This window comes from Ambystoma mexicanum, chromosome 13 (genome assembly GCF_040938575.1).
Source record: "Ambystoma mexicanum isolate Mex_15411 chromosome 13, UKY_AmexF1_1, whole genome shotgun sequence".
Classification (NCBI taxonomy): Eukaryota; Metazoa; Chordata; class Amphibia; order Caudata; family Ambystomatidae; genus Ambystoma; species Ambystoma mexicanum.
Window position 1 is genome coordinate 42,269,398 of NC_090938.1, and position 23,850 is coordinate 42,293,247.

At 49.4% G+C, this 23,850-nt stretch overlaps 1 protein-coding gene across 1 annotated transcript in view; it reads right to left on the minus strand.

Annotated features, from left to right (window-relative positions):
* Positions 1-20,668, minus strand: part of DSTYK (dual serine/threonine and tyrosine protein kinase) — a 307,229-nt gene extending 286,561 nt beyond the window's left edge. The window contains exon 1 of the mRNA XM_069633139.1: positions 20,327-20,668. Within this exon, the coding sequence (XP_069489240.1) occupies positions 20,327-20,594 (268 nt within the window). The 5' untranslated portion in view covers positions 20,595-20,668. The remainder of the gene's footprint in view (positions 1-20,326) is intronic.
* Positions 20,669-23,850: the final 3,182 nt, after the last annotated feature.

Below are 23,850 nucleotides of genomic sequence, written 5' to 3' on the forward strand. Positions count from 1 at the left end.
CCAGAACTCGAGGAAGCATAATATACAGCACGGACTGTGGCCAAACGGCCCGAACCGGCCCAACGGCAAGACCTACAGAAAGTCACACCGCTGGAAAAACAACAAGCCGAGCGCCCCCGGATCCCTGACCTGCCTCCCTCTGCCCCCTGGCTCCCGCAACGCAGGCACCAATAGCACCTTGAGGAAAACGGACAGATCTCAAAAAAAGCTGAACTTCGAGGGTAGCTTCACGACCAAAGCAACCTCCTCGAACAGCAGAGCGCAGTCTCCCACCCAGGTTGCAGCCCAGGATAAAGAGGAGGCCCACGGGTTCGACATCAGGGAAATCCTCCTTGAACTTAAGGCCGGGATTGGGGGTTTAGGAAGCAAACTCGACGCACTCTCCTCCAAAGTCGACCTACTCCAGCACCAGCTGGACAAACACGCTGACAGACTGGACACAGTCGAGCAGAGAGTATCTGACCTTGACGATGGTGCAGCGGCCCCAACATCCAGAGTGGCCTCCCTAGAGGTGCAAATGAAAACAGTAAACGCGAAGAACGAGGACTTGGAAGGCCGCTCTCGGCGCAACAGCAGGATCGTGGGAGTTAGGGAACAACAACTCACCGCGAAAATGGAAGATTACGTTGAAAAGTTATATATGGACCTCTGTGGTACAGAGATCCTGTCCAAACTGTTTGTCGTGGAGAGAGCTCTTCGTGTTCCCAACACCAGACCGATCCCCGGGGCAAATCCCCGCCCAATCATAGCGAGATTGCTCAACTATAAGGATCGAGATGCTATTCTACGGGCGGCGAGGGGAAAAAGGGGATCTCCAATACGATGGCGACAAGATCCAGTTTTTCCCGGACTTCTCCGAAGCTGTCCAAGTGCAAAGAAGATCTTTTACAGCAGTGAAGCGCAGGTTACAAGAGAACCAGATTCAATATTCCATGCTCTTCCCGGCCAAACTCTGTATTCAACACGAGGGCAGGACTCCGTTTTTTAACACCCCAGAGGAGACAAGCGACTACCTAGATCGCTCCGGCTGTAGACCCGCCACTCTCAACGGAAGACCACAAAGGGGCGACAGACCAAGAAGAAACCTGCCGTAAAATTTACCCATAGGATAGCCAAAGCGGCGGCACGAGACTTCATGGTTGACCAGAAACAACCACCACAGATCAATATTGCATCCGAAGAAGGAAGCCAGCCTCCTCTTGGAGGGCCACCTGCGCCCCGAGCACAGCAATGCTAGTTGTACTGTTAACATGAGATTGTTCATCACGGGCTTGTTGGGGGTTGCCCGTGCAGGGGAGGGAAGTTAGTTCAGCAAAACCGCCACAACCCGCATACCCCCGTTCCACAACAGTCACACGAAGAACTATATACCTAACAACTGTCAAGTCCTCCCTGTTCCTCTATGGAAAGCAACTCCAGTCAATCCCGCGAGTCCCGGCTCGACATGATTACATTGACCCCTCTAGATGGCGTCGGCAACGTTGACAATCGCCACCTGGAACATACGTGGCGGCAACCAGCCTACGAAAATTAGGAGAATTCTTCAATATCTTCGAAGACACAAAATTAACATAGCGATACTCCAAGAGACTCATCTGCTGCCCTCGTCGGAACAACATTGGGCCAGATCATGGGGATGCCATCGGTACTTCTCATCCTACTCCTCATTCGCCAGAGGTGTCGCGATCCTGATCGACAAGAGAACTAATTTCAGCTTTATTGAGTCAAAGAAAGACACTGAGGGGAGGGCCCTAATGGTGAAAGGAATAATCGCCGGGAAAGAGGTGGTGATTGTGAACTCATACGCACCGAACACTGATGGACCCGATAATTTCAACTGGATAATGTCCCATCTAGACGCGACCAACGCGACGACTGTGGTGTGGGGTGCGGACCTCAATACTGCACTCAATCCCAGGCTTGACAAATCCCATAATACATCGGGAAACCCACCCAAGGCCAGTACTCAGGTTTGAGAGATTTGTCAGACCTTCAATCTATCTGATATGTGGAGAAGACACAACCGAGACAGCAGGGACTACACCTTCCGATCAGCCGTGCACAACACCAGTTCCAGAATCGATTATATCCTGGCTTCCTCCCATAGCCCATTCAAATGGGGAGCGTGCCATATCCTACCAAGGTCTTACTCCGACCATTAGATGGTTGTACTAGAGGTTACCCTGGCGGGCGTCGCAGTGCCTGGCCTCAATTGGCGGTTCAAACCCGGTTCACTCTCAGACAAAATATTTGCAGCAGAACTGCGACAAGAGATAGTCTCCTTCCTGGACATCAACCAAGACCCAGTCGACTCAGCGTGTACCATCTGGGAAACGCTCAAGTGCTATGTACGAGGAATTTGCCTGGCTAAAGAAAATAGCTTATTGAAATTGATCCGGTGGGAATTATTCAGTAAAGAGCTTCGTTTGAAGGAACTAGAGCACAAACTCTCCAATGCCCCAGATCCACACACTTAAGCCGAGCTCAAAGAAGAACTTTTGGGGTTCTGGGAGACAGCAGACCGGGAATTGAAATTCCTGGGTCGCAGGCAACAGATCAGACAGTACGGAGAGGGGCAAAAACCAGGTGCACTGCTGGCCCGGCTACTAAAGATAGATAAAGCCCCATCCCGCATTGAATATATCGCGGATGCGCAAGGTCAGAAGGTTTACACAGAAGAGGAGATCTCCAACGTATTCCGAGAATTCTATCAAAACCTGTATAGCTCAAAAGGAGCTTCGGATCCCAACGCGATACAAGAGTACCTCAATGACACGGAACAATATTGGGTGAGCCAAGACCTGCGCGAACCCTTGAACGCGCCCATATCACTCGAAGAAATTCAAGCAGCAATCAAATCTTTGCCTAACACCAAAGCCCCCGGACCTGATGGACTCAATGGTGAGTTCTATAAAGCACACGTGGAAATGGTGGCCCCCCCTTCTTCTTCAAGTCTATGAGGAGGCAGTGGAGCGAGGGAAACTCCCTCCCACGATGTGTGAGGCTAACGTAATGATGTTGCACAAAGCTGGCAAACCTACAGAAAATTGCGCTTCGTACAGGCCGATCTCACTAATTAACTTAGACAACAAAATCCTAGCTAAAATTCTGGCGACCAGATTACTTCCCTTGATGCCGGCACTGGTGCTGGGCGACGAAGCCGGGTTCATCCCGGGGCGTAGTACAACTTACGACATCAGGAGACTATTTGGCGTCATTGAGGCCTTGGACCCGACGCAACAGGCAATAGCAGTTCTATTAGATGCCGAGAAGGCGTTTGATTCAGTAGAGTGGCCCTTCATGTTCGCAACACTAAGGCAGATGGGTCTGGGTAACTTCTTCCTGAAACTAGTAGCTCTGTTATATAACGAACCACGCTCATACATCACACTAGGGAACACCAGATCCACAGGGATCACACTGGAGCGCGGAACGAGACAGGGTTGCCCACTCTCGGCCCTTATCTTTGCCCTGGTGATGGAACCCCTGGCCTCAAGGCTGAGAGCCGAGCAGCTATGTCGAGGGTTAAAGCTGGGTCCTCACAGACTAATCGTCTCTTTATATGCGGACAACGTCATGCTGTTCGTCAGTGACCCCCAAACCAATCTCAACCCTGTAATGCGAGAGGTGATAAAATTCGGGTTAATGTCAGGCCTTAAAACCAACCACTCCAAATGGATAGTGTTCCCCCGACCCCTTGCACTTCAGAGTTTGCAGACGACCACGGGTTTAAATGGGAAAACTCGAAGGTGCGCTATTTGGGGATCAATATGTCACGAAGCCATCACGAGATATTTAGAGACAATTATGTAACTACACTGCAGCTTTTACAAGAACATATCCAGAGATGGAAATCTCTACCACTAACGCTGTGGGGCAGGACCTCACTAACAGAAATGGTTATTCTCCCTAAACTTCTGTATCTCTTTACGAATATCCCGCTACTCCTCCCCAAATCCTTCTTATCAAAAATCAAGAGCTTGATCCTAGAGTTACTATGGGCGGGGACACCAGCACGGGTAGCGTACAACACACTTACATTACCAATATCAAGCGGAGGCTTGGCTCTCCCCGATAGAGAAATACTACTGGGCGGCCCAAGCCCAATTCCTAAGCCACTGGTACTCAACCCACTACATCAGACCACATGTGCAAGTGGAACGGGCCCTAGCTTCCCCCGACCTGTTAGCTGCAGTCATAATAAGCCACATTCCCGTGCCGCATAAAACGCTGAACACAGTCCTATCCACATATGAGATATGGAAGAAGATCGCTAGCGAATACGGAGTGGCTATACGATTTTCCCCCCTGCTACCAATAAAATTCATCCCCGGCATCCCCCTCACGAAAGAAAGAGTATTCCTGATATGGATAGATAAAATAGGGATATAATCGCTGGGAGACCTCTTCCCAGAGGGCACCTTTCTAACCCCTCAAATGGCTAAAGACAGGGGAGGGAACACATCCTTGGATGTCTTTCTCTATTTTAGACTGTGCCACACCCTTCTGGGGTTATTCCCCACATTCCCTAAACAACCCCCTACATGGGATCTGTTACATAGCACAATATTAGCACAAGGTGAAGGTAGACTGGTGTCAGCTCTGTACAAAACTTTGTTAAGGGACACCCGGAAACTTCAACCTAAAGTGTAACGAAAGTGGGAATCGGCTATACAAGAACCGATTAATGAGGAAGACTGGGCCTATATTCTTCGACAGACTCAAAAGGTAGCGCTAAATTCTCGATATAAGCTAATACACTTTAACTTTGTGCACCAAACATACTACACCCAAGTCAGGAAACAGACACCACCCGGAAGCGTCAGCCCATTGCGAGAGATGCGCATTTGCCAACGCTGATTTTCTTCATTTGGCATGGGGCTGTCCTGGCATCCAGCGCTTCTGGACTTCCGTTATACAAATAACATCCGACATTATAGGTGAGCAGATGACCCCCTTACCGCTGGGACCGCTCCTCGGCCTCACCAAATATCTACAGCCAGCGACACGCAAGTTGGCGGCACTCCTCATGGTGCTAGCACGAAGAAGAATTGCTATGTCGTGGGGTCGCGGCCCACTCCCCAAGATTGTAGACTGGGAAAGGGATATAACATACTGCCAAGATATGGCCACCGAATTTATTCGAACGCTGCCTTGCATGCGCGCCCTCCCGACATATGGGGGCCATACATCACTTACCTGATGAACAAGAACAACGCTGAAGCTTCAGACTCGGACAATCCGAGCCCCTAGAGTGAGAGGCCGTGGGATAAAGGAACACAAGGGCAACGTGGAAAGCTTTCCTCCCAACTCAGACAAAGGATGGAGGCAACCAAAGTTACAGTGGACATGAGGGGTGGGGGCAGAAGGGCAGGGGAAAAGTTGATGGGAATTTTATGCGGCTCCCTGTTGGAGCACTGTTTATTTGATGCAGTAAAAAGTTAAAAATAAATATTTTTTAAAAAAACAACCCCCACGTCACTATCAAAAAGCTGTTACAGATAGATGTGTAGGGGACCTTTGTTCGCTCATATTAAAAAAAAAAAAAAAGTACTGAATGGGATTAGCAATTCAGTTTTAATTTCCCCCAACCCATGGCTCTTCCAACAAATGCTAAGCTAGTGCAGGTGCTAAATTGGACTCACTACTGGATTCATTGGGTAAAGTGGGCGGTTATTTGACATGGAGTTCAGACACGACAGAAAGGGGAAGGATGAAAAACACTACCGAGGTGGGTACCTTACCAGCACAGTCAATCCATCGAGATTATGAACATCTGTGCCTTCCCATTAAATGCCAGGAATGCAATCCCTGGTGTTACATTCATTTATAAGGCGCAGCACTACCATGTGCATGGTCTCCAGACACTCACGTGGCTCTAACAAAAGTGGGTAGGGTTGGTTAGTGAGGGAAAGAGGGGTGATGGGATTTGTGCTCATCTCTTGATGTGTGCAGAACCAGCAGGAACTGGCGTCTTTCTGGGTGTGCTTTGTTATGTGCACTGGGCTTGTTGTGTCAGTAAGGGTGGAATCCAGTGTGTTTTTTGCAGGTATTGGATTTTTAGTATGATCAGAGAGGGGTGTGAGGTTTGCAAGTTTTTTGGTGGGTTGTTTCACTAGTCCTCTGGGTGTGTGCAGTATGTGAGGTGCGAGTGTGCAGAAGAAAATAGGTGTTGGTTTCAAGTGATCTCTGGGAGTTTAGTAGTTTTGTCGGTTCTTCATTCTGTCTTGTCCAGTGTTTGCTTTGGTCCTGAATCAGTACAGTTCTAGTGCAGCTACGCTCACGAGTAGCAAAGCTATTTCCGTTCAATTTGTCTCGAGAGGATAGCTCAGGGGCAACATGCATGCCTTGGAAGCGAGACAACATGGAGCACCACAGGTTCGATCCCCGAGTCCGCGCTTAGAAACCCATGGGTACTAAGCATGTTATAAATAACCTATCATATCGAGTGCAGCTAAATTAAAAAAGGAGCAGATACCAAATCAGTATGGTTCTAGCGTGTGTACATTCAAACATAGTGTAACTAATTCAGTAAAAACTTCAGTGTCCAAAATATGCAACAACGAGTTCCAACATACTACCACTACTAAAATTAAGGGGTTTTACACACCGATGCTTTGATGTGCTCCAATCCCAGTAAAGTTGATGGTGACCAGGATGGATAGGGGAGGGCGTAATGATCTATATCTTATATTCATGGATTGCTTGAATTGAACTGGTGGCATGTTTAACGTGTGTAGCAAGCTTCTTACAATGGGGCAGTTTGAGGAAAATTCTGACCATTTTGTTGTGGGGGGAATACATCGAACAGTAACCGGGGGGAATACGCAAGTGGAGATAAGGACAACCAACATTGGACATTTTCAAGTCAGGTAGGCAGTACGGCCAGCTGTGCCCGGGATGTGACCATGATGGACAAGTGCTAGACTGGAGGCAGAAGTAGTGAGGGCACAGGCAGGCTAGAGGCGAGGGGAAAGCGTTAGCTAGCAGGCAGATTAAGAGCTTAACTGAGGCGAGGAGGTAGGCTTTTAATTTTGGTTTTGACCAAATCCACGTGGACTGTTTCTCAGATGTCCGCGAGAAGAGGATTCCATGCTAGAGCAACAAGAGAGAAAGGGCAGAAGCGAGAGGAAGGAAAGGGAGGGCGAGGAGTCACAAGGGTAATTGAGGATGCAGAGCGGAGATTACCAGAAGGCTTGCAGAGTTGAATAGATACTACATCTCCCTGCCCGACTATTGCATGTTCCCGATCCAGAACTGAACTTCCTTTCCCAATGTTTTTTTAACTTGGAATTAAGTTTTAGCAGCATAACGCTGAAGGAAAGAACTTTGCCAGTTAGGTTTCACCCTATGAAATACTCCCATTAAGAGAATTATAACTTTTTTTACTGTACATTAGATTATCCTTCAAAAGGGTTAGGGTGTAAAATACCCCAACGCAAGATCTATCTGGAGTCCTGCATCCAGCCATACATGGTGCCAGGGCTCCAGATATTTACTTCACACTGCTCTCCAGGGCAAGGCTGGCTGTCAGCCTTCCTGCACCCCCACACAATGTACATACCCTACGGCTTCTAAAAGAACCCAAGGCTAGAACCCACTGCCGGTAAAGTCCTAGCAATTGCACGGTCAAAACAAAAGTGACTAAGCTTTCAGAGGTCAATTAAGACCAATTATAAACTGCATTATGGAAAGCCATGGCCCCTTTGTTAAGGATTTTGGCCAATACTAATGCAGGGCCAACAAAATACAACTTATGCAGTCACATTGAAACTCGCAGCTGCACATATGGCTTTAAGGAACAGTGCTAGAGGGGCTGGGAGACAGGCCAACGGCTGTGCATTTAACAAGACTGTGTATCAAAAATCTGTAAGCCATTGAAAGATGGTCATGCATGGGGCAGAGGCAACGATTCTATGACCACAGCACGTGTACTCCAGAAAAACAGACTTCAGATCAGGTTAAAAAAGTTGGACAAGCAGGGGCGGTAAACGACAGAAGCTACAAGCGTAGGCAACCCACTCAGGCCGCATAACAGTAAAACCAGTTTAGCCTTCATACTGCCGAGTGACAAAACATACAAAGCAGAAGAATTGTGCAATACCTGGTCATGTCCAATCTTATGAAACCAGGATGGACCCAGTCCATAATCCCCTAGGAAGCAACCCGTTCACTTCACATCCTACGTTCCCATTAGTTACGCAGTAACAACATGCGCTCTCAGAAAACAGCAAGTTACCCAAGAGGTTACGCCTGTAGATGAAACATCACTAGTTTACCCAAGTCTTCTGTGCAATGGTCACCTGCTGCAGCGGGGTGCATACAGGAAGGAGATATTAGGAGTAACTAAACAGTCGAGGAACCTCGGTGGCTTGAGAGTCGCATGACTGCACTCGAGGAGGGACCTCATACACGTCCAGTTGGGTTTCACTAGAACAGGAGCATGAAACCTGCGACTCTCACAAGGTTTTAGACTATGACTCCCACATAGGAGAAACATTGAAGCTGCAAGTCAGTAGCCAGAAAAAAGACAAAAAGTTACTTGCCACCTCAAATCTATACATGCATATAGCACAGGATTTCTTATTTGCCAAGAGTCAAATATCACTAGCCAATGGCTTGTGGAGAGCGCATATTTTGCGCTGTGTCTTTGCTGTGCAATAATTGTGGGGTGTGTAGGCCAAAATATCTGGAGAGCTAAAGAATGCAGATCCCGCCACTATAAAGTGGTTAGATTTGAAATGAATGTTCTGAAAACGACACTTTAGCTTCCACGAGCCCCTTTTGTCTCATGGGCCCCCCCCAAAAAAAAATTACTAATGGCAACTTCTGAAGCATGCAGATAACTGCAAGCTTATCTGAATGACAATACAGAGTCAAATATGAGCTCCAAAACCAGGCCTCATGCTCTCCAGGGGCACCATGGCCACTGGCGCGCCACACCACCTCGATGACCAGAGCTCTGCTAATCCAATTGCTAAATGAGCCAGGACGTGGAGGCATCGCTGGAGAGAGCCAGGTTACGCAGCCAGCGCCACGAGGTCTGGGGATTTAAATGGTTGAGCTTCTACAGCAGTCGCGAACCACGAGGAAGAGATTACCGGATTCACAACCTCCGAGAAGTGCCATTGGCCAGAACAGATTAGAGATTTTCTTCACTTGCAGAAGCCTGGGGTCGCGGTGGCAGAATTCAAAGCTGATGCTACACGAGAGAAAAAGAAAGCCACCTTTGTAGGTGCGTGCAGCCCCTTACTAGCCCGCAATCAAGCGGATAGGTGGACTGCAGGACACCCTAGTCACGCAGCGTCTCCACAACAAAGCTCTTCAGGCATTAACCGTTATTAAGCTCGCTGCATACCACAAGTAAACTGCTTTTTCCAGTGCGTCTTGGCAGCAGCGAAAGGTTATGACGCACCACAAGTGCCTCCGCAGAACTATTCCCACACGCCCATCCCTGGCGGGCGTCGAAGCTTAGCCTTTGCACGGTACTCTTAATTCTGAGGGGCGGGGCAGAGGCTAAGCATCAAAAGCCCTTCATTTGGGCCAGTCCATTGGCTTCCAGCTCAAACTCACAACTCCATGTGAACACCCACGCTCCCTCATCCATGCCAAAAAAACGACGCCGCTTTGTCAGCAAGCTCCCCGGTGCACAGCTGGGCCGGAGCCGCCCATGTATGCAGGACGGCATGCTAGTGCTTCCCCGTGCACCACGTTTGGTTGTGGCAGAATAATTATGTGCACATATTGTTGGATGTCACATGTTTACCCACTTTGCTTTTTAATTTCTATGAAATTTAAATAGCCGTATGTTGGTTTCAATAAATGTAGCGAATGGCTTCTAAGAGGGTGGGGTGTAGGGAAAAAAGTGGGCTGCCCAACTAAACTGGAACGAAGAAAGCCATTTGGATGCAATTTTCCTATAACTAGCAGCTTGTATTACCAAAACACAGCTGCTTTCTAGCAAGGCATTCGCTACCCACCAGCAGTAGCAAAGCCAATGCGACCAAACACTTGCTGCGAATTCCTATACAGGTTACCCCCGCAGTGCCAGGAAGGCAGAACATGGAAAGCCCAGGGGGCAGGAAGTCCTAGTACAAAGCACAGTCAAGGACAGTACACAGATTTTATATCACCAACTTCCACAAGTTAGTGAATGGCCAAAATTGGGTTTCTCGATGGGAATACAGGATCCAATGAGAAGCATTCCAATCTTCGAACCAAACATTGAGCATTGATCACTAAGCACTGATGGATGCCTACAGATACGCTACAGAATGCACTCCCTTCAACAGGTGGCTATTGCAGCCATTCGAGGAATCTTTGGGTACTTTTGCTGACAGGTTCCAAAGACTAGAGCCAGTCATTAGCATTTAATGCAAAAGCCTGTCCGGTAGAGACAAGGCACCAGGTATTTGTAACCTGTATTCCATGCCCCTGGATTTGCAGTTCTGGAGATGCAAAGCACCCCACGCAGCCCCACTAAATAGGACGAAAGTCCACAAGCTAAAGAACGTAAACCCAGATATATGGCTTCAGTTTATATGAAACTCATTCACCATTCACAACACCCCTCCCCCACACCAAAAAAAATTGCATTTTGTTCTTTCTAAAACGCAGCAGCAGCACCCTGCTCTAATACACGGACACAACTGGGGGAATTAAGCAATTTTCTGAAATTGTTTTCCAAGCATCTAGGTTTACAGCGGAATGTACGGGTTTGGGAACAAGATTTTAGGGTGGAAAAGAATCGTAGATGAGGCCGCAAAACCACACGAGGCAACACGAATTGATATCAGGGTGCTGGCATTAGAACACATGCCCTATAAGAAGAGGACACTGGCACCTCTTGATGCAAACAGGAGCCTGGGCAGTCACAAGGAGATTCTTAAAAAGCGCCCCAACAGTGTGGCATAGGAAACCCTAAAAGCAAATGGGTGCCACTAGATTTCATGCGGTGTGCAGTCATAATGTCAACAGTCAAAATTTCGAAAAATAAATGTCAAAAAAAATAATGTCAACATTTTTCGATATTTTTTCGAAATTTTGAATTTATTGTATGAATAAATATATATATATATATATATATATATATATATATATATATATATATGATGTGTTGAGTATGAGGGGTGGTTGGGGGGTGTTGGGTGAGGGCGGTTGGGGGGGGACCCCCCCCATAGTAAATGATACTATTTTTATTTATTTAATTATTGACTAAATAAATAAATATATAATTGTTATGTGTTGAGTATGAGGGGTGAAAGCCCCCCCATAGTAAATCATTTTTTTGGTTATTTATTTATTGAATAAATAAATAAATATATAATTGGTATGTGTTGAGTATGAGGGGTGAAAGGGTGGTTGGGGGGAGTGGGGGGGTGGCAGGGGGGTGTTGGGTGAGGGGAGGTTGGGGGGGACCCCCTCCATAGTAAATGATCCTTTTTTTGGTTATTTATTTATTGAATAAATAAATAAATATATAAATAGAATGTGTTGCATATGAGGGGTGGGAGGGTGGTGGGTGAGGTGTTGATAGTTTTAAGGGTTTATAGTCATAATGTCAAAAAAAAAATGTCGACATTTTTTTTCGAAAAAATGACTTTTTACATTATAAGTATAGGATGTCGACGACATTATTTTCGACATTTTTTTTCGACATTTTTGTCTGTCGACATTTTTTTTTCGACATTATGACTATAAACCGGCATGCACTGCCTTTTATTGCCAGCCCATCAAACAGGAGCACTAAATACAACTAGCGTGCAACCAAGTGCAGCAACCAGGAAAGAAACGACAGAAACATTGACACCAGACTGCCAAAGGTCGACCTTACATAGAGGATGACATGGCTGGTCAGGGAGTGACTGCCCTGTGCATTGGTGGCCTCCATGACTCATGTGGGTGACAGCAAGTTATCGAGTTGTGCCTAAAGGGGCAGAGGTTACTTTCAAGTTAAAGAATATAGATATTTAACCTTGCAAACTTCACCTCAAGTTGCTTCACGGCTTAGGCGAACTAAATACACCCTGCAGCGATACCTGCGGGACTGGTGGGCGCCTCTGCCGGGTTTGGGGGGTGGGGCTGCAGGGTACAGAGGCCTCTGCCCTTTGCCGAGGGTGGATGCTTGTGACAGATGCTTCAGGCAGCGACAAGGTCACTGAAAGAACCCCACATTATACATAATTACCTGCTTAGGATAATTTCAGTCAGTTTGCTTGAGTCCATCCTTCTTCCAGGGTGCCAACTGGCACTCGCCACTAGCTAGCGATTGATTCTTGGCGAGTAAGAAACGGTGTGTATGTTAGCATCGAGGTGATGAGTGGCTTTTTGAATGGCTAGTAGCTTGTAATTTGAAATTCTGACCCCTGCTTCTTCTATTCATAGTTCCATCCAACATCTAGGGATCACTTGTTCAGGATGCGGTCATCTCACTACTAATACATCTCATGACGCAGACAATGCTTTGAGGCCATCTAAACCTGGGTGACAAAGGGTACACCTGCAGCTAAACCACACAAAGACTGAACTGGCTCCACTGGGGTCACCCATCTAATCGGCTTGGCAGCTTCAGCACCTGGCCCATACTCCCAAATTACACCAGTTCAGTAGACAGCGCTCTGAGAACAGAGCAACAAAAGGGCCCAAACCACCTGTTACCAACAGAACCAAACTCTGGAAGAAGAAACATCCTTTCAGTCCAGGCCTTCGTCATCAAAACACGGATGGGGTACACTTCCTCTGCACCAGCGATCCTGTGACAAACCAGGGCCCATTTGTGGCAGCCCAGTACAGGTAATATGCCCCCATCTCAATGGAGCTGCACTGGTTTCAAACCAGAATACTCCGGCTGGCTTTGCTGTAGGGGGCAACCACTGTCCATCTAGCTGCAAAATTCTGCAGCTCAGGAGGGTGGCGCTCCTCCAGGAGCCAGGACATTGCTAGGCTTCAGACAAACCGACACCAAGGAGAAAACAAGAAATGGCAGTGCCAACAGTTGGGGCTTTTCCTTATGCATGGAAAAATCACTTGCCCGGCAGTGCTGTTGTGGTAGTAACTGGCTACTACTGGTGGTAGCAGGTGAAAAATTGGTGCCAGTACCTGGGCATCTAATGGCTCTGTCTGGCAAAAGCCAGATACATACAAAAGCCAAAACCGCTGGCTTTGCCAATTCTTGTTTTAAACAGAACTTACTGTTAAGGATACGCATAGTGCTTATAAATCGAGTGGCTGAAGGTAGACCTGGTTAAGACATCTATATTACACAAGTAGTGCTTTTACTGCTACAATTAAGTAATTAACTCTGAGAAGGCAGCAATGAGAACACACTGGCAGGCACCCCGAGTGCAAAGTTGAATGGTCAGCCTTGATTAAAGCGAGCTCAAAGAGTTCCCATGAGGATGTGTTTTGGGGGGGCAGGAACGGCCATAAGGATTAGCATGGCCACAGAAAGACATGGGTGGGTAAATAACCAAACACCCACAAGCTTTGTGTCCCTTCCCATATGTCATGTCGCCCCATCTGTACTTGCGCTCAGCTTACAGGTGGCGTGGCGTAAGACCCAGCTAATAGGCAAAACTAAAAAAATCAAACACAGGAAGTCCACCTCCTCTTGCTATGGCAATGAGGTCCGCGCCAACACTATTGCAGCTCGGGAAGGCTCTTATTCTTCAGGCAACACTGGTGCCACATAGGCTACCAGTACCCCCGCACCCTACGGGATGGACTACCAGTACCCCCGCATCACACCTTGCTGTGAGGGATAGACTACCAGTACCCCCGCATCACACCTTGCTGTGAGGGATAGACTACCAGTACCCCCGCATCACACCTTGCTGTGAGGGATGGACTACCAGTACCGCCGCATCACACCTTGCTGTGAGGGATGGGCTACCAGTACCCCCGCATCACACCTTGCTGTGAGGGATGGACTACCAGTATCCCAGCATCACACCTTGCTGTGAGGGATGGACTACCAGTACCCCCGCATCACACCTTGCTGTGAGGGACGGACTACCAGTACCCCCGCATCACACCTTGCTGTGAGGGATGGACTACCAGTACCCCCGCATCACACCTTGCTGTGAGGGATGGACTGCCCGCATCACACCTTGCTGTGAGGGATGGACTGCCAGTACCCCCGCATCACACCTTGCTGTGAGGGATGGACTACCTGTATACCTGCATTACTCCCTGCTGTGAGGGATGGACTACCAGTACCCCCGCATCACACCTTGCTGTGAGGGATGGACTACCAGTACCCCCGCATCACACCTTGCTGTGAGGGATGGGCTACCAGTACCCCCGCATCACACCTTGCTGTGAGGGATGGGCTACCAGTACCCCCGCATCACACCTTGCTGTGAGGGATGGACTACCAGTACCCCCGCATCACACCTTGCTGTGAGGGATGGGCTACCAGTACCCCCGCATCACACCTTGCTGTGAGGGATGGACTACCTGTATCCCTGCATTACTCCCTGCTGTGAGGGATGGACTACCAGTACCCCCGCATCACACCTTGCTGTGAGGGATGGACTACCAGTACCCCCGCATCACACCTTGCTGTGAGGGATGGACTACCTGTATCCCCGCATCACACCTTGCTGTGAGGGATGGACTACCAGTACCCCCGCATCACACCTTGCTGTGAGGGATGGACTACCAGTACCCCCGCATCACATCTTGCTGTGAGGGATGGACTACCAGTACCCCCGCATCACACCTTGCTGTGAGGGATGGACTACCAGTACCCCCGCATCACACCTTGCTGTGAGGGATGGACTACCTGTATCCCCGCATCACACCTTGCTGTGAGGGATGGACTACCAGTACCCCCGCATCACACCTTGCTGTGAGGGATGGACTACCAGTACCCCCGCATCACATCTTGCTGTGAGGGATGGACTACCTGTATCCCCGCATCACATCTTGCTGTGAGGGATGGACATTACTCCCTGCATTACACCTTCCTGTGGGGGACACCCCAAGCCACGTTATAACCCCCACCGTTTTATCTCACGTGTACGCTCCACAGCACGCACAGCATGCTACTACTTACTAGAACACCAAATGGCACATTTAGTACTGGTTCCAGTTACTTTCAATAGAGAGGACCCCATGGGCACTCAATTCACTGATCCAAGAACACACTAGAGTTGCGACATCGGTACTGGCGAATAACAAAGCAATATTACACAGGACGTAGTAATGCAGAAGAGGCAAGCACAACCTGAACACCACCACAAACACAACAGAGCACAAAGCGTCCACCCATTATTCTCAGCGGTAGAGCCCAAACTACGCACCCATTTTTTTTGCGCCCTTCCCTCTAAGGTAGGCGCCACCACTAGTGTCAGCCACTGCGCTTTGCCAAGCAGACTTCACTGGGGTTTGAGAACTAACTGATGACAAAGGCCAGCACAGGATGCTGACCTTCATGTCAACAAAGAACACCTGTGCCTTTACACTCCATCACACAACCCCTCCAAACCCATGCAATCACCATGGACACCTCCAGTCCCAGCACAACTATCAAACATTCACATTCTCCAAATCAGACGACGGACCAACTAAAAGGGACTGGAGAACAATTAACAGCTGCAGAGGTCTCGTAATCACATGCTGCATCCAGTACACGATTAGATGTACACACACGTGGAAATTCCCTCCTTATATCGCAACAGAGAACACGGGGATTTTCCCCCCAGTACAGCACTGGACGGGTTCCAGGAGCAGTTCAACTTCACAAGGACCAGAAATGGAGGTCGAGGTTTTCTGGCGGAGAGGCCAACAAAAACATTCCAGTCATGGTGATTAATGGGAAGAGAATTATTATTATTATTATTTTTTTAAAGGAACCACACAAACACAGTTGCAAGTAAGAGTAGCGAGTTTCGGGCTCGACCACATAACGTATCAAGGACTAGTTTCATATATGCGAGCAGAGGTCCTAAAGGTTATTTTATATTTTAATAAGCGAGACAGGGTTACATCAGTTCGCTATAGGGGCTCTCCATATTACATGCCACAGCACAGGCCCAACAATCCCAGGCAGCAGATCCACACGACAGCCACGAAACCGGTGGGGAGAGCGACACGCCAGTCTATACCAATTAGAAGATGATCAAACAAGAGCTATAAACAGCGCACGTTTCGGAGCAAACACGAATAGGAACATTAAACAGTGTAAAGGAAGAGAACCCGGGGGTGCGCGAGGCCGAGTTGATAACGGCAACGATCCGTTTTTCACCACTTACTACTCTACAAACGCCCGATATCATTAGGTTAGGGCGTTACAAACAGGTTACAACTAAAGCTAGACACACTGCACTGCTCAGGGACCGGCCTCATGCACTGCTCGGGCAGAGCCCATTATTCGACAATGTTGACACAGCAACACTAGTTGATCCAGTTAAAATGGGAGGGGTTTATATGGCAAGCAACGAGGTCATCTCAGACAAAGATGGGCACAAAGTCCACAAGTCATAAACGAAGCCAAACAGGAGGAGGGGTGCGGGGCGTATAGGAGGAGGAGCGGCATTGCGTTTAGATTATATTGCGAATGGATAACAGAAAAGACTACGAGATCCAGGCTAGACCGCGGCTCCCCCAAAGGACTTTCTTAAAGTCACATATAAGACAATCCCGGCAACCCTTCCTACACTGTTAACTACGACCTTCCACAAGAAGGCCCAAGCATTTACATCACCATATTATTGGACGCTGCGTGCACCTCTATAATTTGCGAGGGTGAGGTGGCCGTTTTAGTCAGAGCGGGGGCGGGGGTTTATTTCAAGGGTTAGTGGGGTACTTGGCATGAACGACGACAGACTATGCAAACAAGTCTTTTCTGTGTCAGATCTGGATGGCATAACCAAGGACCAATTGCAGGGTGGGATGGCCACGTTAAAATCAGAGGGGGATCCGGTAGATTCAGGTGTTCAAAGAAATCCTTCTTTGAAAACCAGTTTTACTTAGGGAAGGCAGCAAGGGATCTTGGGCTGGCGCTTTTTTCCAGAGACAGCACGATTGGAACATGATACACACTCTTTCTGCATTCCCACACTCTTTCTGCATTCCCACACTCTTTCTGCATTCCCACACTCTTTCTGCATTCCCACACTCTTTCTGCATTCCCACACTCTTTCTGCATTCCCACACTCTTTCTGCATTCCCACACTCTTTCTGCATTCCCACACTCTTTCTGCATTCCCACACTCTTTCTGCATTCCCACACTCTTTCTGCATTCCCACACTCTTTCTGCATTCCCACACTCTTTCTGCATTCCCACACTCTTTCTGCATTCCCACACTCTTTCTGCATTCCCACACTCTTTCTGCATTCCCACACTCTTTCTGCATTCCTTGCTTGTAGCCTAGAAGAGCCTAGTTTCACACTAACTGCTGCTACGTTTAACTGCCCAGAGGTTTTAGACTACAATTCCCATCAACCCAACCAAGGGGGCAATATCATCAGAGGGGTGGCAGATAGAAGGCCGCTAATAGGTCAACCAGAGCCAAACAAACATTCCTATGAGACATTGCGTGCTTGAGTAGCAGTATACCTGAGTTTTAACTTTAAAGGCTATAGGCAAGCCATAGTCCACATTACATGTGGGAGTTAAGTTTGTGGCACAATGTACAATAGCTGTGGAGAGTTAAGGTGAGCACAACAAGAATAACCAAAATATGAAAAGATTAGTTAATAAAATGTCTGAGCTACACGTGATGAGTATTGAGGAGCTGTCTGGTAAAAAGATCCAATGACACCAGGATCAAGAAGACAAATAGAGCAAAACTATTCAGGTTACCAGACACTCACTGCTCTCCTCAAGTGGAGCTGCTAGTATAGTTCAGAGTGTATAGTTGCAAAAGTTTCACAAAGTTCAGTAGTCCATACGTAAGTTACTCGATGTAGTTGTTCCAAAAAAAGTTGAATAGTAGAGAAGAGGCAAATCGCGTCCTCGGCATTCTATGCACAAATGCAAATCAACATAACCAAAGTTCAACGCATTTATTGTACATCGTCTACCATCGCAATTCAAGTTGGTTGAACTTTGGATAGGATGATGAATTATATTTCGACTGTATACATTTTATGCATAGAATGCTCAGCCCTGACAAAGGAGTTTATATCCGAAATGCATTGGCAATTGAGCCCTAATTGATGAGGATGCTACTTGCCTCTTATCTATTAAACGATTTTTTTGGAACTCAAAAACCTCAGAGTAACTTAAGTATGGACTACTGATCTTTATGAAACTTTTGCAACTATAAACTCTGAACTACACTAGCAGTTCCCTTAAGGATAGTAGTGTGTGGGCGTCTGACAATAGTGCCTCATTCCCCAGAAGTAGGTAGTGCTGGCCAATTCCTGATTTCAAACCTTGGACACCCTGCACTCTAGCGAGTCCCCCCCCCAACCTCCTTCCATGATTTACCTCAAATGTGACTTGGCACAGATAGTTTGCTCAAGTTGAGGTCTCTACTGCTTGTATGATGGCACGAACATAGGTGACACAATAGGACAAGGAAAATATATCGGGTGAATGAGAAGTGTAAAAAAAAACTCCAATCACGAGTGGGCCCTTTGCTTCGATGAGCTTTATGCACAGTACAAACCGATATATAATATAATCTCTCTCCCTCTCCAGATGTGAAATGCAACAGGCTAATGCACAATACTATACGATCTTTGAACCACTGCTAGATATTCTTGCATGGAAGCTTTGACATCTAGGTCAACGGAAGCAACTAGAAATTCAAACCCACAACATTCACACTGGCTTCCAAGCGCTGTGGCACTCTAAAACCTAAACTACAAAAGGGATATTAATGTTTGCCCATACCCACTGCTCGAGTTTGGCGGGACATGTCGGGAAAAGAAAAGCATGTACATGCTAAACACACACCCCTTGAAGTGCAGCTTTGGCAATGGGGTGAGGTTCTGGAATGGCAAAATGTGTCTTAAAACACCTTGCATGTATTGCACCACTCAAAGAGCTGTCCACCCCCAGATCAAACGCTTCAGCAAGTGCCTCTGCCCTATACAAGTTTTCAGCCCTTGATACTACCATTCCGCCCCCGCCCCTCCACTGGCTACACCAGATGTGCTGCATCTCCCTGAATGAGCCCTTCTGTACAAATTCCAACCCCGCCCAATAGTGTACGGCACCTCAGAGGAGACATTGTGTTTGGCAACCATGCCCCTACTAACATACCCCAACCCCATCAATGTGTGCTGCAGAACCTCTCAGCAGCCATTGGTGGCTTCAGTCACCCCTGTTGACCATTCTCCAAACCAAACCCTCACCAGTATGAGCACTCCACCTCCCAAGAGCGAGTGCGTACTTCAGCTCCAGCCCTCCAAAGCTCCATACAGCACAAGATGCGCTGCACCTCCCAGGAGGCAGTGTGTACTTCAACCACCCGCCTCCCATCCAACCCTCAGCAATGGGTGCACTGCCCCCCCCCCCAAAAAAAAACAGGAGCCATTGTGTACTTCGGCCACCCCACCTTCCATTCCAGAACCCCAACCCTCAGCAGTAAGTGCAATGCACCTCCCAGGAGCCATTGTGTCTTTCAGCCACCCGACCGACCATTCCCAAATCCTCAGCAGTAGGTGCACTGCACCTCGCAGGAGCCATTGGGTACCTTAGCCACTGCACAAGCCCACCCTCATCAGTAGGACAGCCACTGCACAAGCCCACCCTCATCAGTAGGACAGCCACTGCACAAGCCCACCCTCATCAGTAGGACAGCCACTGCACATCCCATGAGCCATTGTGTACCTTAGCCACTGCACAAGCCCACCCTCATCAGTAGGACAGCCACTGCACAAGCCCACCCTCATCAGTAGGTGCACTGCACCTCCCAGGAGCCATTGTGTACTTCGGCCACTGCACCTACCATTCCACAAGCCCAGCGCTCAGCAGTAGGCGCACTGCCCCCCAGGGCCATACTTGCAGCCAATACTACGGGTCTTCAGCCCCAACATGTGACATGTGCGTCCAGCTGTTGCCTGCCCCACCCATGAGCCCCGATGCACACCAGCCGCCCTCCCAAAGGCCGGGAATGTGCCCTGCACGGTCCTGATGAAGATGGTGGCATGCCCCCAACCCCGCTCACGCCCTGGCCAGATCTCCCCACCCTCACACGCATCATATGGCATTAGACCCCCCCCCCACGAGCTGTCCACACCCCTCGGCACCAGGATATCCCCCCCCCCCGGACTGGAGCCCCCCAGCACTAGAGTAACTACAGCAGGCGCGCTGCACCCCCATAGAGCCGGCTCCGAGCCCCCTGCCCGGCCTGCCGCCCCTCTCACCTGCGCCCGCGCCCCCCTCGGGGCCCCCGCGGCAGTAGGTGTGCTGCACCTCCCTGAAGAAGGCCTTGGTGTCCCGGAGGCTCTGCTGCAGGAGGCCCCGGTACTTGTTGTAGTGGCTGAAGCTGCGGCACAGCTCCCGGGCAGGGCCCGGCCTGCCCCCGCCTCCGGGCTCCATCCTGCGCCCGCTGCTGCTCGGAGCAACAGCCGCCGCCGCCGCCGCCCGTGGACAAGCCTGAACATCTGCGCCCGCTAGGGGGCGGCGGAGCATCACTGCGCATGCGCTCCACGCCCGCGCCAATGGAAAGACCTGCGCGCGGCTACCTCCCGCTGACTGCCAAGTTCGCACGCCCACGCCCAGCTAGGAAACAAACGCGCGTGCGGTGCAACTGAGAAACAAGTGATCCACGCATGCGTGCGCGTGATTCATACTGCGGGCCTTCGCTGACGGAAGAACACTAGACCGATTGCGGGCGCTGCGGCCATGTTGCGTGTGGGTGATCTGTCCTACATGGGCCTGCAAGCTTTGGCTCTCCAGATGTTTGGGATTACAGCCACTATGACCCCTAGCCAGTATAGTCAGTGGTGAGGGGTCAACATTTGGACACCCAAAATCAAGACTATGCTCTTGCACTCAGAGATTAAGAGTGATGATCAATGTCCATGACCTGTCTGACAAAGTTACAAGTATTCCTGAATTTGTAGCCAACCACACGTTGCATTCTAGGTCTTTAAATTTTTTTAAGTGTGAAAGTTTTGTTCTCTAAAAACAAGGAGGGTAGACAGGTGGTTGTGGAGACTATCACATGCGTAGGGCGCTGAGCGCGCGCAGGCCTTGCAGCAATGATACGCGGGAGCCGGGGGTGCGTACAACCTTTTCTTTATTAACCGCGGCGGCAACTGCCGAACTCCCGTCCCGCCCCTCCCCTTCCCCTGACCTCACGTCCGGGACGTCATCACGTTACGGCCGCAACGGCGGCCGGCCCCCCACACAACGATGCGGGCGGGCTGACATCTCCCCCCTTTTTGACATGAGGGGTACTCTCATCTCCTTACCCCATTTTTTCAATCAGGCGGAGCGGTTTGATGCGACTCCTCTGAGGACATCTCGCCCCGCACGGTGTCGACCAGTCTCTGGCAGGGGTTGCGTTGTCTTTTTCTGTCTCTGACTCCTCGGCGTCTCCCTGGTATGGTTCCTCTGCCGGGCCATTCTCGTCACTGTCTCTGTCCCATTCCCACCGATCTCCATGATGGGGCCTTACCCGTTTGAACTGTGAACTGTTTCGGGTTATGGACGTGCAGTCACTTCTTTGTGCTGTGACCATCGTTCCTTTCTTGTGGGTGATGACGAGGGGATCGGGTGCAAATGTCGCTTCTTCCTTTCTGTGCTTGGGTTGTCTGACCCATACCTCATCGCCTGGCTGCATGAGGTTTTCTCTCGCCCTTCTTTTCCTGTCCGTTGCTTCCTTCATTTGCGCTTTGTTCCTCTCATCATTCACTCTTGCTTCTCGTTCAAGACTTGTCACGGCCTTGGGTCTAGGGTCCTCTGGTAGCCTTGTGGTAATCGGCCTCCGGAATAGCAGGTCTGCCGGGCATATGCCTGTGGTGCTGTGTGGCGTGTGACGGTACTCCCTGAGCAGTTGATTGAGAGCCTGCTCAAAGGGTTTGTTTTGTATGTGGGCGATCTGTAGTGTTCTCTTGACGTTGGTCATGAATCTTTCGACCATGCCATTTGCCTGAGGCCATCGGGGTGTTATCCTTTGATGTTGGAACCCCATGTATCGTGCAAACTTTTGAAATTCGTGGCTTATGAAGGTGGGGCCGTTGTCTGACTTTACCACTTTGGGGATCCCGTACGCTGACAGCATCCGATCAAGGGCGGGGATAACACTCGATGTTGCACTGCTTTCCACGATTTGGGCGTCGGGGTATCTCGAATGTTCATCCATGAGTACCAGGACGTGCGTGCCGTCATTCAATGGTCCGAACAGGTCTACTGCAAGCTCCTCCCACACTTTGGTGGGGAGCGGTGACATTTGTAGTGGATTCGGGTGTGGCGGCGGCGCTACCTGTGCGCAGATATGGCATCCTCCTATAATGGTTTCTACTAGGTTGTCTAGCTGTGGGAACCACACTTTCTGCCGTAGAAGCCGTTTCGTGGCCACTGTCCCGCGATGTCCTTCATGGGCCAAGTGTATCATCCTCTCCCGGAGTGTCCTCGGAATGACGACCTTGCACCCTTTTAGCAGTACCATGCCCTCCACCACTGTCAATTCGGCACGGACTAGATGTAGTCCCTTGACTTCTTCCTTGACTTCGTCCGCTTCCGCCTTCGCCAGCTGCCTCATGAGGGCCTTTTTGTCTGTTAGAAGGCAATGTCTGACAATGCGTAGTGCAGGATCTGATTCTGACTGCGCTGTTATCTCTGCCCATCCTATCGGCAGCGGCTGTAGGTGATGTATGACATAGTTGATGTACGCATCCGCGATTGATGGTTGAGACACCGTGGATGTTGAGGGGTGACGGGAGAGATAGTCGGCTGGATTGTCCTCCTTTCCGGGCTGATGTTTTACCGTGAACTGGTATTCTTGTAGCCTCAGGCCCCATCTGGCTATCCTTGGTGGCATGACAGCTTTGGGGTTTCCGTAAATGGTCAGGAGGGCCTGGTGATCCGTGACTATTGTGAAGCTTTTGCCGAAAAGGAACAGGTGAAAGTACTCGCAGGCCCATACTACCGCCAAGCTCTCCTTTTCTGCCTGGGAGTATGCCTGTTCTGTGGTTGTCAGACTCCTGCTGGCGTATGCGACTATGTGGACGTTTCGCGGCTCTTCCGGGTCCTTTTGTGTCAGGATGGCACCGAGGCCTACCGGGCTGGCGTCTACAATCACCTCAGTGTCTCGTCGGGCATCGTAGTACGCCATGTCTTCTGCTTGTGAGATGGCGCTTCTGATGGCTTTGAACGCCTCCTGACATTCCTTTGACCATTCGAAAGGTGTGTCCTTACGCGTGAGCAGCCGAAGAGGGTTGCTGACTGTGGCGTAGTCCTTTAAGTATCTAGAGCAATAGCTGGCTAGGCCCAGGAACGAGCGCAGATCCGTTGTGTTCACGGGGGGGTGGCGGAGTTCAGCTCTTCTACTTTTTCCGGGTCCGGCCTCATGCCTTTCCCTGAGAAGATGTGACCAAAGAATCTCAGCGAACCCTTGGAGAACTCACACTTCGCCTTGTTTAGTGTGAGTCCGGCCTCTTCCATCGCCTGGCATACTTTGTGGAGCGCCTTGTCGTGTTCCTCCTGCGTTTTGCCGTACACCAGGACGTCATCTGAATAGTTCAGACAGTTTGGTATGTGCCGAATAACTTTGTGAATCTCTTCTTGGAATATTTCAGCCGCCGAAGAGATTCCGAAGCTGAGTCTTTTGTATTGAAATAATCCGAGGTGGGTGACGAACGTGGTGATATATCTCGATTCAGCTGCAATTTCGATCTGGTGATATCCTTTTGTTAGGTCCAGTTTCCAGAAGACCCTTGAT